General features: G+C 37.6%; 1 protein-coding gene across 2 annotated transcripts in view; it reads left to right on the top strand.

The window, feature by feature from the left end:
• The window catches only part of LOC136826034 (F-box/WD repeat-containing protein 7-like), a 56,823-nt gene that overhangs the window by 14,952 nt on the left and 25,332 nt on the right, over positions 1-16,539 (top strand). For both annotated transcript variants that reach the window (XM_067082905.1, XM_067082904.1), the window contains exons 7-9: positions 3,418-3,564; positions 9,145-9,270; positions 14,692-14,781. In XM_067082905.1, the coding sequence (XP_066939006.1) occupies positions 3,418-3,564; positions 9,145-9,270; positions 14,692-14,781 (363 nt within the window). The remainder of the gene's footprint in view (positions 1-3,417; positions 3,565-9,144; positions 9,271-14,691; positions 14,782-16,539) is intronic.

Genomic DNA, 16,539 nt, shown 5'->3' with positions numbered 1-16,539 from the left:
ACAATTAAAGAATGGTTCCCAGTTGTCGTAAAGTTTGTGTTCGATTTTTTTTTTTACAATTATTCCCCACGTTGTGGGACGATCAGTATACTATTATACTAGGATAGGTATCATGCCACATCAGCAGTTGTTTATCCACAGATAGTGGAGATATTCATATGTTGCATTTCCTTATGAATTTGTTTATTCACTTAACAGAGTACCCTATTTAACTTATGCTAAAACTTACAGAAAAATTGTGCAAATTATTATATACTACATAGATGTTGAATGTCAGCTAGCTGTCTTATTCCAAGATAAGTTTTATAAGGATGAGACTTATAAGCCCTCTTTTGGATTACTTAGGGTATAAGTAAAGTATATTTTCTCCGACCACTGCATTATTACTGATCTAATACTGTAATCAGATTTGCTTGCAGTAATGTAGATGCATTTGTACAGGCGGGGTTCTGTTCTGTGGGTGTGATGATAACCGAAAATTGGCAATTTTTGGGGCTTTTTCAGCAATTTTCGGGGCTTATCAGGGCTGAAAAGCGCTGATTTTCAGTTATTGGGGCCTCTGTTAGGTATGTATTGGCACCAATACCCAATTATCAGCGCCAATAAGCAGAAATCGGCGATTTTCTGTGCCGAAAATTGCCGATTTTCGTCGCTAGACAAGCCCCGTAAAACCAGATCACCGTTAACTGATCCTGCCATAACCGGGGACTGCCTGTATTTAATTATTGGATCCAAATCCTTCAGACTTGTTGTGTCAATAAAATTAACCCTTAAACGCCGACTGGACGTATCATACGTCGACTAAAATTGTCTGTTGGGTGCCGAGTGGACGTACCGTACGTCAACTACAAAAAATTTCAACCTTCAGTCAACTTTGACTCGACTGAAATAGTCGAAAAACGCAATTGTAAGCTAAAACTCTTACATTCTAGTAATATTCAATCATTTACCTTCATTTTGCGAGAAATTGGAAGTCTCTAGCACAATATTTCAATTTATGGTGAATTTTTGAAAAAAAACTTTTTCCTTACGCCCGCGCGGTAACTCGGCCGAAAATTTCAGAAATTCTTTCGTCATTTTGTCGTAAGTTTTGCACTGTTTTATATTGGCCATTACATAAAGTTTTATATATGAAAATGTGCGCAATTTCATGTAAAATACAGCAGCATACAACCCATGGTTGTAGCTTTTAGCAGTTTGGAAATATTTTCATATAAACCACGATAACTGCCAAAATTTCAGTTGCAATTGTAAGCTAAAACTCTTACATTCTAGTAATATTCAATCATTTACCTTCATTTTGCAACAAATTGGAAGTCTATAGCACAATATTTCGATTTATGGTGAATTTTTGAAAAAAACTTTTTCCTTACGTCCGCGCCAGAAATTCTTTCGTCACGTTGTCGTAATGTTTGCACCGTTTTATATTAGTCGTTACATAAAGTTTTATATATGGAAATGTGCGCAATTTCATGTAGAATACAACAGAAAATAACTCATGGTTGTAGCTTTTATCAGTTTTGAAATATTTTCATATAAATCACGATAACTGCCAAAATTTCAACCTTCGGTCAACTTTAACTCGACCGAAATGGTAAAAAAACGCAATTATAAGCTAAAACTCTTACATTCTAATAATATTCAATCATGTACCTTCATTTTGCAACAAACTGGAAGTCTCTAGCACAATATTTCGATTTTTGGTGAATTTCTGAAAAAAAAAAAATTTTTCCTTAAGTCTGCGCGCGGTAACTCGGCCGAACATCTCAGAAATTCTTTCGTCACGTTGTCGTAATGTTTGCATCGTTTTACATTAGTCGTTACATAAACTTTTATATATGAAAATGTGCGCAATTTCATGTAGAATACAACAGAAAATAGCTCATGGTTGTAGCTTTTATCAGTTTTGAAATATTTTCACATAAATCACGATAACTGCCAAAATTTCAACCTTTGGTCAACTTTAACTCGACCGAAATGGTCGAAAAACGCAATTGTAAGCTAAAACTCATACATTCTAGTAATATTCAATCATTTACCTTCATTTTGCAATAAATTGGAAGTCTCTAGCACAATATTTCGATTTATGGTGAATTTTGAAAAAACATTTTCCTTACATCCGCTGTAAATCTGTAACTCGGCCGAACATCTCAGAAATTCTTTCGTCACGTTGTCGTAATGTTTGCACCGTTTTATATTAGTCGTTACATAAAGTTTTTTATATGAAAATGTGCGCAATTTCATGTACAATACAACAGAAAATAATTCATGGTTGTAGCTTTTGTCAGTTTTGAAATATTTTCATATAAATCACGATAAATAGAAAAATTCTACTTTTCGGTCAACTTTAACTCGACCGAAATGGTCAAAAACTGCAATTGTAAGCTAAAACACTTACAGTCTAGTAATATTCAATCAATTAGCTTCATTTTTCAACAAACGGGAAGTCTCTAGCACAATATTTCGATTTATGGTGAATTTTTGAAAAAACATTTTTTACGTCCACGCATTATGAATTCATGCATCATTTTGTGATAATATTTTCTCTGTGTTGCTTTGATCGTTTTACAATTTGTTATATACCAAAATCATCGCAATTTAGTGTACAATACTATTACGATCTCGCTTTTCGAGATCGACAGGTTCTTTAAAATAAACAAGCAATTGGGCTGCAATGACCTGACTCGCAGGTACTGATACCTGCTGCTGCTATTCCAGCTGGCTCGCTGCTGCCCTAGACCATCGGTCGTTCTGCCCTCCAGAACCTGGATCGTTGCTGCTACGAACCTGACTTGTTGCTGTTACGAACCTGGCTGGTTGCTGTTACGAACCTGACTTGTTGCTGTTACGAACCTGACTGACGAAGTCTGACGCCATCCATCAGACGTCAACTCGCCAGTAATTAAAAACAAACAAAAACAAAGGAGGCAACAATCCACTAAGGGAACAATCGACAAACGATTGTTCCTAACAAATACAAAGAAAAAAAATAATCTGTTAGCTTTAACCGTTTTGCTCACAGCGCGATTTGTATAAAATTATATATGAAATTTTTTTTTTGCACTGTCATATATTTCAATATTTATATATGATAATGATATTTTTTTAATTTCTGATGGTTGCATACTAAATTTTAGGCAATGACAAAAAAGGAGCCAAAAATGAACTCTTAATCTTGAAAACTAAGCGTGCTGTGATTTTTTGAAAAAAACTTTTTTTCCGCTTCAGCGCTAACTCCCGAACGCCGCCGGCATATGGGAGACGTTTTTGTAAATAGAGGCTCGGCGTTTAAGGGTTAACATATTAATGAACATGTTAATTTTAAGCTTGGAATGAGTACTGTGTCAGTTCAGAGTTAGCAGATTGCACTTTAGAATACTTTCTGAAGTTATTTAATGTCTTTGATTTGTCTTACAGGTGTTTGTGGAGCGTTACAGACTACACCGTAACTGGCTTGGAGCTCACTGTCATGTCCGAACTTTTGAAGGTCACACCGAAGGTGTCTCTTGTGTTCAGTTTGATGATCATCGAATAGTTTCAGGTTCTCATGATAATACTATTAAGGTAAGGATTTTCAAGGCACAATGGGTAGTAATCTGAAATTAAAAAGTTTGTATTTCATATAAAGTTTTATTTTTATATATGTAATTTACCAAGTAATTACATTGTTATTAGTTCCTTCTTTTTTGCGGCAGCTTAAGTTTTAAAATTTCTTGGTAGCGCTCATATTGTTTTGGTGTAGGTAACAGACCCCACCCACTTTCGGGGAAGAATAGGTACAACCGGCTCAGGTATTCAGTTCGTTTCTGCCGCCTGTCTACTGAACATTGGTCGCTGGGTAGCTTTTGTTTTGATTTGTTGTCACTGGTGGTTTGCAGACATCGCCGAATTTGGTGAAGTACATTGTAGTTTTTGGTAGCATTAATCAGCTTTTTTCCTTAATTGCGACTGGATGTGTCAGACTTGAGTGCTCATAGCATTAGGGCTGCAAGATGAGACTGACATCTGCTAGGTATGACACTCATACTATCTACACCTCTTGTAGAGGGCAAATTTGTGAACTATGTACTTTGTTCCAAATGTATTACAGTCACAAGAGGTTCAGTGTTACAAAATATACATGGATTATTCATGCTTGAAATGTTTAACAAGATCAAAAGTGTAAAAACTTACAGTTGAAAACTGTTGTGACAGATGGACAGACCTCACAAGAGTTAGAGCAAGAACAAGAAAGGTAGTTGTTGCAGCTTGGGTGAATTGGAAAGAAGTAGCAAGACTTCCAGGAGATAAAAAATATCCCATCATTAGGACAGAGTACAATGAACAGATTGTATTATTGTACTAGTAGTAAGGAATTATAGAAAAATGGGTATCAAGAAATAAAGAAGACGTGAGGCAGAAGAGCACAGGACAAAAGAAAGCCAAGACAGTTCATGTCTAACCCCAGGAAGGGAAAAATTCAGGCCTCAAGATTTCATCAAGATGTGTTATTGAGTTTGTGGGAGGCAAATTGAAAAATGTTTGAGCTCTTGATATTGTTTTGTAAGTTTCCTGTTAACAGTTGGTGTTCATATTTTGTATGCACTTTTCTGACTTTTATCAATAAAAAAAGAAAATTATAATCTGAAAATTTATGAATACACAAGATGAAAATGAGACAAAAATTTCCCGTAGAGGGACAAAGCTTACATTGGGCGTTGTTTTTCGCACTGTGGATGGTATTAAAGGCTGTAAGCAATGATCCTAGGATCCCAGCTGCATTACTTAATACTACTTTTTACTTTCATCCTTTCCCTTTTGTCTCTTCCTTTCCATCTATGCAGCATAACTTACCTCTCCTCCATGTACAGCATCTCATTCAAGAAAAAATCCTTCTGGTCACCCCTAGGAAATATGTTGGGTGAAAATTACCATTCTTGGAGGCATGTCAATTGTGTAAGCAGCATAAAGGGGTTAAAATAACAAGTTTTAGAGTTCAGATAAGTCCTGTATCGTTCATTAGGTATGCTGTGGTGGTCTTATCTACAGATGTTCTCTGACTTTATTGTTATTTGTTATAGATTTCCTTTATATTTTCCATTAATTGGTTAAACTTTAATGACATATTAAACTTCATATGGTTGAATATGAGACTGGCAGTGCAGATGCAGTATTTGGAGATTTAATACTTATACATGCTGTTTTTTATATGATTATATATTTGTATTAGGAATCTTATTGTTACATACAAGTAACTTATCAAGTAATTATGTAGCTATAGTTTCTAACTCGCGCAGCAGCCTTTTTTAAAAATTTGCAGTAGCGCTTCAGTTGTTTTGTTTAGGTGAATAGCCCCGCCCACTATCGGGGAATGCAGGGAACGACTTGGCAGGCAACCTCAGTTTGTTTCTGCTGGCTCTCGAGTAAACATCAGGTTGTTAGCAGCAGCTTTTTTCATGGTTTTTGGTTCTCTCTACTGGATTTTGGTGAAGTATTACTGTTGTATTTTGCATAGCTTTCAAGCTTGTTCAGCTTATTAGTATCCTTTAGGATCAGGATAGTGTTATTACTAGTATGTCAGATTCTAGTTCCTCTAGTTTTCGCTACTGCAGCGAAGGATGTAAAACCAGATGGACTAAATCTTGTTATGATTCACATACAATTTGCAGTAATTGTAGGGGGCAGGAGTGTAGTAGAGAGAGAACTTGTGCTGACTGTAATTACTGGGCCAAGAATTGGAAGGTACTTAGATCTTGCCTAGACAAGCTAGAAAGGGATAGGAAAAGGAAAGAGGCCTCTGGAGCCGAGAGACGAGCTAGCCTAGAATCCACTCCTAAATCTAGTTTAGAAAGTCCTGCCATTCCTTCTTCCCCTATTCCTGCTTTTTCTCCTGTTACTAGCCCTCCTACTATTAATCCACCTACTCCCAAGAGAATTGCCTGCTGCCTTCAGATGGTCCACATTTTCTAGCCCTCTCGCCTTGCTCAGCCCATTAGTGGAAGAGCCTGCTGGGAACTGTCATCCATTGAGATGTTTTTCATGCTGGGCAGGCATCATATGAGAGTCCTTCAATTCTTCCTCAAGGCCAACTAGAACAGGAAGACACAGCCAGACACGTACATGTTTACTATCACCCAGGAGATCAAGTCGGACCTGCATTGGTGGCTGTCCAAAGAAAGACTCGGAAAGTCTTTTCATCCTTTGAGCCTCGTCCTAGACTTTTACTCTGACGCATTGGATCTAGGCCAGGGAGCCCTTCTAGGGAACCAGCAAGTTTCAGGGAAGTTGTCTCGGAAGAACAGAACCTTCACATAAATGTCCGAGCTGAAAGCGGTTCATTTGGGACTTCAGTCTTTCTCGAGCATGGTCTATAGCAAGACGGTGGTAGTCCATGTGGACAATACCACGGCTTTAGCATACATTCGAAAGTAAGGCGGCACTCGTTCTTTCTCTCTCTGCCAGGCAGCAAGAGACCTTCTTCTGTGGGCGGATCAAAATCAAGTGACACTGGTCACTCAATTTATTCAGGACAAACTAAATGTTTTGGCAGATGAGTTGAGCTGTCGGAAGGCGGTCCTTCCCACCAAGTGGATCTTGGGTCCCTTAGTCTGTCTGGATCTTTGGAGACTATGGGGCAAACCAACATTAGACCTGTTTGCCACCTCAAGGAACCACCGCCTTCCTCTCTTTTTCTACAGCCCCGGACCCTCTAGCATGGGCAAAGTTAAGTTAAGTATATCTTAGTTTAACCAGACCACTGAGATGGTTATCAGCTCTTCTAGGGCTGGCCCGAAGGATTAGACTTATTTTTACGTGGCTAAGAACCAACTGGTTACCTAGCAACGGGACCTACAGCTTATTATAGAATCTGAACCACATTATGACGAGAAATGAATTTCTATCACCAGAAATAAATTCCTCTAATTCTTCATTGGCGGTTAGGAGAGTCGAACGCTGGGCCAACAGCGTGCCAGTCGAAAGCTCTACCACCCCTCCAAATAAGAACTAGCCGGGGCAACAGACGCTATGCTGCAAGATTGGTCCAGTCTGGAGTTCTATACCTTTCCGGTCTTCAACATGGTCAGGGAGGTGTTGAACAAATTTTGTTCCCATCACAATGTAACTGTGACCCTCATAGCCCTGTTCTGATCTCTGAAAGAGTAGTTCCAGACCTTCTGCAGATGTTGGTGGACTTTCCAAGACTCCTTCCCCAAAAACTGTTTTTACTCAAAACAACCCCACTTCAGGAGATACTACCAAGGGTTGTCTGCTCTTGCTCTGACAGGCTTCAGACTGTCCCCAAGCTTGTCAGAGCAAAAGGACTTTCAAGAGAAGCTGCAGAGGCTATTGCAAGATACAGGTATCAGTCTTCTTGCTTTGTCTACCAGGTGAAGTTGCCTTGTCTACCAGTGAAGTGGGCAGTTTTCCGATGATGGTGTCTCAGATACGAAGTCTCTTCTTCTGAGACATCTTTAACACAAATTGTGGACTTCCCTCTTTGTCTGAGGAGCTCTAGGAACTTGCCATCCTCCACCATTAACGGGTATTGAGCTATGCTGAGCTCGGTTTTCCGGCATAGAAGCCTGGACCTTTCGTACAATTCAGATCTTTTAAGTCCTTAGATATGTCCAAGCAGAAGGACGATGATCTGGTCTCTTGGAACCTGGATATAATGTTAAAGTGGCTGACAGGTCCCTCCTTTGAGCCCCTTCTTTCCACTTCCATGAAGAACCTTACTCGTAAGACTCTTCGTCATGGCTTTGGCTACTGCTAAGCGTGTTAGTGAGATCAAAGCCATCGATAAAGGGTAGGATTTTCCCAAGGAGACGCTGTTTGGTTCTTCTCCCTAGGCTTTTTAGCCAAGAATGAGGACCCATCCAAGCCCTGGCCCTGTTCTTTTACCATTACGAACTTAATGGACATCCTTGACTCTGAGGAAGAAGAGAGAGTTATTTGCCCTGTTAAAGCCCTGAGGTATTACCTGAACAGGACTGAGAAGATCAGAGGACCATCCGGTAACCTCTGGTGTTCAGATAAGAACCCATCTCGTCATCACTCTTAAGAATGCATTATTGTTCTTCCTGAAGGACTTAATTTCTGAGGCACACACTCAGATTCAGGAGGACATTTTGTCTACCTTCAAAGTGAAAGCTCATGATGTCAGAGCAGTCTCTACCCTCCCTTGCTTTCAGGCATAATATGTCCCTTAGTTCCATCCTTCAGTTGACCTACTGGAAGTGCAAATCTATCTTCATGTCGCTCTATTTGAAAGAAGTTGAAAGTGTTTGAAAATTGCAGTACCTTGGGCCCATTATTGGTGTCTGGAATGGTATTGGGGGAGGATTCATAGGAAGCACTCTTTTTCTGCTACTATCTTTTTGCCTTGGCGTAGGGTTTTAAGTTTTGGGGAGCCTGGGGATACACTGTGCCTGGAGTACCCACCAGTCTTAGTGGATGGGTGGTTGTCTTTTCAGTGTAGGTGACAGTGTTGTTTGGTTGTTTTTTATGTTGGGCAAGGGTACTTGTATATGCTTTGCTAGCGAGCAGGCCTATCTTGCGCTGCAAGGTTCCCACTAAGTAGAGGCCACCCATGGCTCAACCACCATCACTTTACTGCAAGTTAAGATGAGCACCAACCAGAGGCAGTATTCTCATGCAGTAGCTCTCTTACCAGGTAAGGATATGACAAGCATTGTATCAGTGATGGCAAACTTTCTGTTTCAAAGTCATTACCACTCCTTAATGTTTTGAAGTAGAATATATCCATGTATCCCACCTCCTTTCAGTGTGGGATTCAGCTATGTAATTACTTGGTAAGTTACTTATAAGAAAATTATATTTTCATTATAAAATTAAGTTTCATATATACTTACCAAGTAATTACAGAATCAGAGCCCGCCCTTCTCCACTCTCATGGACCTAAGGGCACAAACAAATTGAGGTTGTCTGCCAAGTCGTTCCCAGTGTTCCTCGATAGTGGGTGGGGCTAGTCACCTACACAAAACAATTGAAGCGCTACTGTAAATTTTTAAAAAAAGGCTGCCATGCAAGTTAGAAACTATAGTTATGTAATTACTTTGTAAATATATATGAAACTTAATTTTATTATGAAAATATCATTTTTGTTAATAATAAAGGTATGAAACTCACTCAATTGTTTTACAGGTTTGGAATATGCGTACAAATTCCCGCTGGTCAGTGCAAACTTTGGTGGGTCATTCTGACATGGTCCGATGCATTCACTTGGCCGGCAATCGTCTTGTTAGTGGCTCTGCTGATGCTACCATCAAGGTAAGTCAGTCTCTTATGTCACAGTCAGCTCCAGTAAATACAGCCATCTGACTAGGACAAGGCCATTAGTTCTAGAACATTCTGAACTTGGGGGCCATATTTAGTTGATATGAATCTTGAATCAAACAAGTATTACCAGTCTTGCTTGGTCTGTGTATTGCTACGTAAACAGAAATAAAAATGTGATGTAGGGAAGGATGTACAGCATAAAATTTAGAGAGTGAGAGGGTATGCTACTTGCTAAAATGACAGTCTGTCTATGCAACCTCTAATAGAACAAAAATATAGAAACTAGTCTTTAGTGTTCCATAAAAACCAATACAGGCAGATGCAAACCATAAAAGTAGAACAAATGTAGTAAGTAGTAATAGGATTTAATCAAATCAGTACTACCACACATGGGTCTCTCTCTCTCTCTCTCTCTCTCTCTCTCTCTCTGCCAGTAAGGCTGGCTGAATTTGTCGTAGTGGTAACTCACTCTATCTTTTTGATTTGGCTGGGAAGGTTAAAAGTATGTATGTACAGTATATATTTTTAGGGGAACTAATGTTCAAGATGACTTTGAAATGATATTTTTATAATATAATATCAAAGATTAATACAGTAATGGGATAACAATTTAAGGTATATTTGATGTAGGATGATACTTTAAGTATACATTTAATATTTGAACTTTCAAGATAGGCAGTTATAAGCATTTTTAGAGGGGGGTAGCAAGTATTCGCAGATTTTAACTATTCGCCCGGGGTGGGTGGTCTGGAACGCATCCCCCATGAATACGGGGGTTTACTGTAATGCATTGCTTCTTCACTTGAACTTTTGAGGTTCCAATTGCACACCATCCTCAGGGAGGCTGTTCCACAGTCCAACAGTGTGAGAAATAAAAGACCTTTGGAACTGAGAAGTTCGACAGCATGGCACAGTTACAGTAGGTCTTGGTTTATGTCCAAGATCCATTCCTACAGCAAGGATGTAACCCAATTTTGTCCGTAAGTCTGAATTTAAGCAGACGTAATGACATGAATCAATATACAGTAATACTTCGATCTTACACGATTCGAGTTGCCCGAATTCACACACACACGAACTTTTCACTGGAACCTAACTAATGGGCATACGCAATTTTTTCATGGACACACGAAATTCTCGAGAAACCCTGCAGAAGTGGGTGTTTAATTTTTGAAGTAATTTACAAGTTGTCATGTTTTTATGTGTAAAATCTGTATGAGAAATGCATTTCATTCTTTTATGTGTAAAATCTGTATGAAAAATGCATTTCATGCTTTTATGTGTAAAATCTGTATGAAAAATGCATTTCATGTTTTAATGTGCAAAATCTCTATGACAAATGTATTTCATGCTTTCATGTTTAAAATCGCTATGAAAAATGCATTTCATGTTTTCATGTGTAAAATCTGTATCAAAAATGTATTATTTTTATTTTTTTTCATGCATAAATATGATCCAAAGGTAATTTCAGCACATTCACTTAGTGTACTTTTACAAGATGTGATACCCATTTGCAAAGTTACTGCACTTCTCAAAGATGATACCCCTGCAGAAAATGCTTGTTTAATGTTTGAAGTACATTTATAAGTTTTCATGCTTTTAACTGTAAAATCGATATGGGAAATTTATATTTATATTTCTGTACATAAATATCTTACAAGTATTATGTCCATTTGCAAAGTCTTTGTCACAAGGACTTTACATGACCTTGAGATGAGGTTGTTCAGTCGCGCTCATTTGATAAAATGAATTCTTTAATGTAATATCAGAGATGTAACTAAGAGTTTTATAAGTGTCATTCTTTGAAAATTACTCTGTTCACCTCTGAGAAAAGTGCTGGTGCATTCTGTATGTGCATGTAATTACAGCACGTTCAGTTGGTGCACTTTTACAAGATGTGATACCCTTCGTTACTGCATTTTTCAAAGATGATACCCCTGTAGAAAGTGTGTTTAATTTTTAAGTTTTCGCGTTTTTAGGTGTAAAATCAGAGTGGACAATTTGTATTTATATATTTGCGCATAAATACGATACAAAAGCAGTACAGTTACTTTATTACAGTATCTCTCTCTCTCTCTCTCTCTCTCTCTCTCTCTCTCTCTCTCTCTCTCTCTCTCTCTCTCTCTCTCGTCATTACCTGTACAGTATATAATTTTAAATTGATTGAATTTTACGTGTACTGTACTACCTTCTACAAACATTATGTACATGTTTTCGATATTTTATGGAATTGTACTTTTGTTGACTGACACGACGTTTTGCCTAGTGACGCAAAGAAAACAGCTTTTACTCTAAGTGACAAAGAAAACGGCGTCCCATGAATTAGGGGTAACATTAGTATACATACGCACCTACTGTAAATGCGCTATTATGAAACTGTGCAGTACTCAATTTTAAATAAAATTACACTAACTTTTGTTCATTTAAAAGTTAGCTTAATACTTTGTAAGCATATTTAGTACTTAAACTTTGGAAATAAACATTTATTACCATTTTTAAAGACCATGCCAAACTTACGCGAAAATTCACCTTGCACGAGGGGCTCCGGAACCTAACCTCGCGTAATTTCGAGGTATGACTGTAAATAAAAAAATAAAAGAGAAAACAGTTCCTTAGCACACACATACAGTACAAGGTAAATATTATCTGTAAGTAAATAAAAAGAAACAATTCCTTACCTTTACTCCTGTGGTTGGCTTGCATACTGGGCATTGCAAAGGGGGACTTGACTAGGCTACTGGGTGGAGGAAGGTGCGCCTTAAAGTCATGCAAATTTGCACAGGCCTTAAACTGCATGAACCAACCTTTGCTAGCCCCAAACTCTTCACTTTCACTCCCTTCCCCCTTTTCTCTTTTCAAGGTTTCAAACAAATTTTTAGCCTCCTCCTAAATCAACATTAGGCTAACTGGGGTACGCTGTTGATGCTGGTCTTCCAGCCAAAGCACTAATAATCATTCTTTCTCAATAATGAGACCACTACACTGCTTCGTAATCTCATTTGATTTCATAGGAGCAGATCCTTTCACGTGTTCAAGTATGCGCTTTTTATGTTTGATGGTTGTTGATACAGTTGTACGACTGAAACCCAGTGCGCACCTGACGTTAGATGGTGTTTCACCCTTTTTGGATCGTTTTGGACTGTTTTATTGTGTCAGCTTTCACTTCCACAGAGATGGCTTTTCTTTTCTTCGCATCACTGCCACCAGAAGAGTCTGCCTTATGCTTGGGAGACATAATGCAGTAAAAAAGTTCCCAGAAAAATGCATGCAACACAAATGAGACAGTGAATGAAACACAATTCAAGATGGCATATAGCTGGCGAGTGACCGACGCAGCCTTCCCTGTATTCCGCCGTGAAACGACGTTATGCATCCATTCTGTGCACAAACTAGTTCCACGCAAAGTTTGAATTTAGGTCTGAATGACAGGACAAGAATTTTTTAACAAATTTATTGGAGATTGTTAGATGTAACCACGAAATGACGTAGGTCGAGTACGGCGTAAACCGAGACCCCTACTGTACTGCGTGTTGGTGCTGCTGTTCAGCAAATCTGGTCACTCAGCAGAAAAGAGGATCAGCTTATGAAAAAGTGACAAACAAGAGACCATCTGTTGATGGTCATATCTGTTGGTGTTAGGAAACAAACCTGCCACCACAAACCACTCTATCTATATGAAAGATTTAAATCTCTGGCAGAAACAGACATCCACAGTGGAGAACAGCCTTCTGGTAAAAGAAGGATAAATAACCTAAGACGGGTTGCGTTGATTTTGTCATTATAAATAAATAGGGTCTTACGCATACTGTAATGCCTAACTTTTATGCAGCATTTGTTGACACCTTACTTAGGTGTTTCTCAAAAGTAAGGCCTGAGTCAAAATTTACACATGAGTATAGTCAAGCTTCAGACTCATTCAGCAGAGTCCACTTGAAGGGGAGGATGGGATGTAAAATCAGTATGAGATCTACTAATCAATATTGTGTTTGTTTTACTAGTGTTTAGCCTTGTACTCCACTAACCACCATTTACTATTCCACAATAGGTCACAATTGAGACTAAGGGCAGCTTCATTTCTCATAGGTGAAGCTATACCATATGACAGCTTAGAAATGGAAACGCATGATCTTCTTAGACTTACAGTATAATTATCTGTTTACTTTTTCTCATTTATGAATAAAGAACTTCATAAATGATAATGCTTGGTGATTGTTGCATGTATTATGTAATTCCTGTCATAAAATAAGGAAAGACTGTGAAAAAATAACTATACTTTTCTAGTTTTTACTTTACATGCTTATAGTATAATTACTACTGTATTATTGATAACACAAAATTACAATGCTGTAGCAAAAATCTTACAGATAGCAAATGCATTTTAGAATCAGTCTTTCAGAGAGGGAAAAAGTAGAAATACTCTATTAAATTTGATTGGCTGGAAACACCCTTGAGCTGAGAGTGAAAAAATATCATGCGTTCAAATTGCACAAACTTTTATACATTACGAGTATAAAACCATTCCAGAATTAATTTGTCACTGAATTAAAGCTGGAGATATGAGTCAGATTCAATCTAACTACAGTACCTGGAGTTAGTGCTGGAAGCAATGATTTTAATTAATGAAATTGCATCTTTACTTTGGTATCCTCCAATTGATTTATTATTAAGTAGATTTAACCAGACCACTAAGCTAATTTATTTAGCTCTCATTTGGCTGGCCTGAATGATTTGTCTTTATTATTGATAAAGTTTAGATTTTATATACTAAAGTACAGCATTTTATCAGTTTTATGATTGGTTAACTGAAAATTTGTCAAAATTTGTGTGATATGTTTCCAAAACTTGACATTCATTGTCATTTACTGTATATTTTGGATATCCACATATAAATGTTTAAGTGCTGGTGTTACTTTACATTCTGTACGCAAGGGATTGGATCATGTGGGCTATTCATCAAATACCTGTGGGTTAAACATCTTAGAATTAGTTAAAATTGCTTGTGCCTGTCATTTCTTCTGGTATGATTTAGATAAGAATGCAAATAAAATAAAAATTAACATTTGTGGATATACAGGAGATATATCAAGGTACATTGATAAAAAAAATGCAAAGATAAGGAAAACACTTACGGGCCTCTGCATTGTTGTGGTCACCATAATATCTTGAGTAATTTGTAATTTTACCAAATACTGGCCAGATATCCTTGAACAAGTGGATTTACATACAAAAAATGTGCATGTAAAGAGGGCCAGCTGTGTATGAGTTGTTTAATTGTTTGAAGCAGTGCAGGTCAGTTCCTTAAGCAACATTTGAACAGGTGTCTCACTGCATTTTTCTTAAGTCTGTACATTGTAGGATTTCTAGAGATTTTATAGCTGTGTGCATCATTGTTAAATTGCCTTGTGGTTACAGGTGTGGGATGTAGAAGAGACCAGTCAGTGGTCATCAATCAATTGCAAAGTGACAATGATTGGTCATTCTTCAACCGTCCGATGTCTCCAGGTAAGATTTTCATCTTTTATACCTACTAGTCTAAAAGCCAATGGCCATTTATTTGCTGGAGATGACTAGATTTCTAATAGGTATTTTTTGAAAGGTCTTACCTTTGGGCATTCATAGCTGCAACTCTTAAAGATTGGCAGTGATAGGTTGAGATTTTATTAAGCCTTTTTCTCAGAAATGTTACTCTTTGAACTGGTCGATAATGTGGAGGTACGTCACATTCTAATGTTAATATCTCAATCAATTTTGATCACACATCAAACATTTATATAATAATTTCTTGCTAAATAATATCAGCCAGGGCAAAACTTCAACCATCTTCATGAAAGAGTGGCGTAGGAAATATTTGAATAAGGCCATACCCTACAAAAGTGTACCAAAGTTGAAGATTATCACAGAATATGTTCTCTGAAATAAATAATTCAATATAGTATACAGTATATTGAAATTAGCTTAAAAAAAATTTTTTTAAATCAACAAGTAAAATAAGTCTTGTTCATTATATATCCCAAAACAAAGCAAAATTTGGTGCAATATCATATGCAAATGTTTGAAACAAGAACTTTTACTTAAGTTCCAAAATAACGTCATATTCATAGTTGCCCCCCACTGCCTGTGCATCAATGAAAGATAACTTAAATGGCTTTAAAAACTTCCTGTATACAAAACCCTCTGAAGCATGTGTTTTTGTTTGGGTAAACCTAGCATTTCGTGGTTTAAATGGGCTAGAAATGACTTTATCCATAAATGGTACTTTTTTAGTGGTGACCTTGACCGTTTGAACCATGGTGACCTATGTTTGAGACCAACTATTATTATAAAGTCATCAGTGACTGTGGTCATTTGCCAACATATTGATATATAAATTTTTGTTGTGCGATCAAAATTGATTGAGATATTAACATTAGAAATGCGATGTACCTCCATGCTTTTGACAGCACAAAGAGTCACATTTTTGAGAAAAAGGATTTAATAAAATATCAATCCACCACTGCCAATCTTTAAGAGTTGCAGCTTTGAATGCCCCAAGGTAAGACCTTTCAAAAAACAGCTATTAGAAATCTGGTCATATCCAGCAAATAAATGGCCCCTGGCTCTTGGACTATACCATCTCCTTTATTTTTATTTGATTATTACCTGAACAAACATTATAAAAAAAGATTATAGTTTTTTCAAAATTTATTTTTGTTGGACATCACATTATGATGTATTCTTAATTTGCATAAGATAGAAAAATAATCACTATCATTACAGCCTTTAATGCCAAAATGACTAGCCTTGAAAAAGACCTGTATATGTTATAGGTCCAGGGTTAAGTTTGTTCCTCAAAAAACTCTTTCCCAGCTGTCCATGCTCCTCCTGAGCTTGTGAGTCTTTGGTCTCATTGTCTTATTCCTAGTAGAAACCTTGTCCCCCATGTCCTGTCAAGGATGAGCCCTCTTCCTCAGAAGATAAGTGTGGTATCTGTTAAGTGCTTCATGGTTCTACTGCCAATCCCTGCATAGTGATATTCCCATGCCTGCTGTGACTGGAGTGCTACCAGTGCCATTCCATCCTCTTCTGTTGCTGCTTCCACTAGAGCATCTTTCACAGAATCAGTGAAAGGTAGAGCAAAGTTTAAGCAGTTCCATATAAACTAGCTACAGAACGCTCACAGCAACTGGAAGAGGAAACTCTGCTTCCCCCACCCCATCTACAACTGCCCATACAGTCAAACCCATCTTCAGCTCTGAGTAGACTGCACACTGTAGCCAGACA

Source organism: Macrobrachium rosenbergii, chromosome 40 (genome assembly GCF_040412425.1).
Source record: "Macrobrachium rosenbergii isolate ZJJX-2024 chromosome 40, ASM4041242v1, whole genome shotgun sequence".
In the NCBI taxonomy this organism is placed as follows: Eukaryota; Metazoa; Arthropoda; class Malacostraca; order Decapoda; family Palaemonidae; genus Macrobrachium; species Macrobrachium rosenbergii.
Note: the sequence above shows the minus strand (reverse complement) of the source record. Positions and strands in the feature narration are given on the sequence as shown.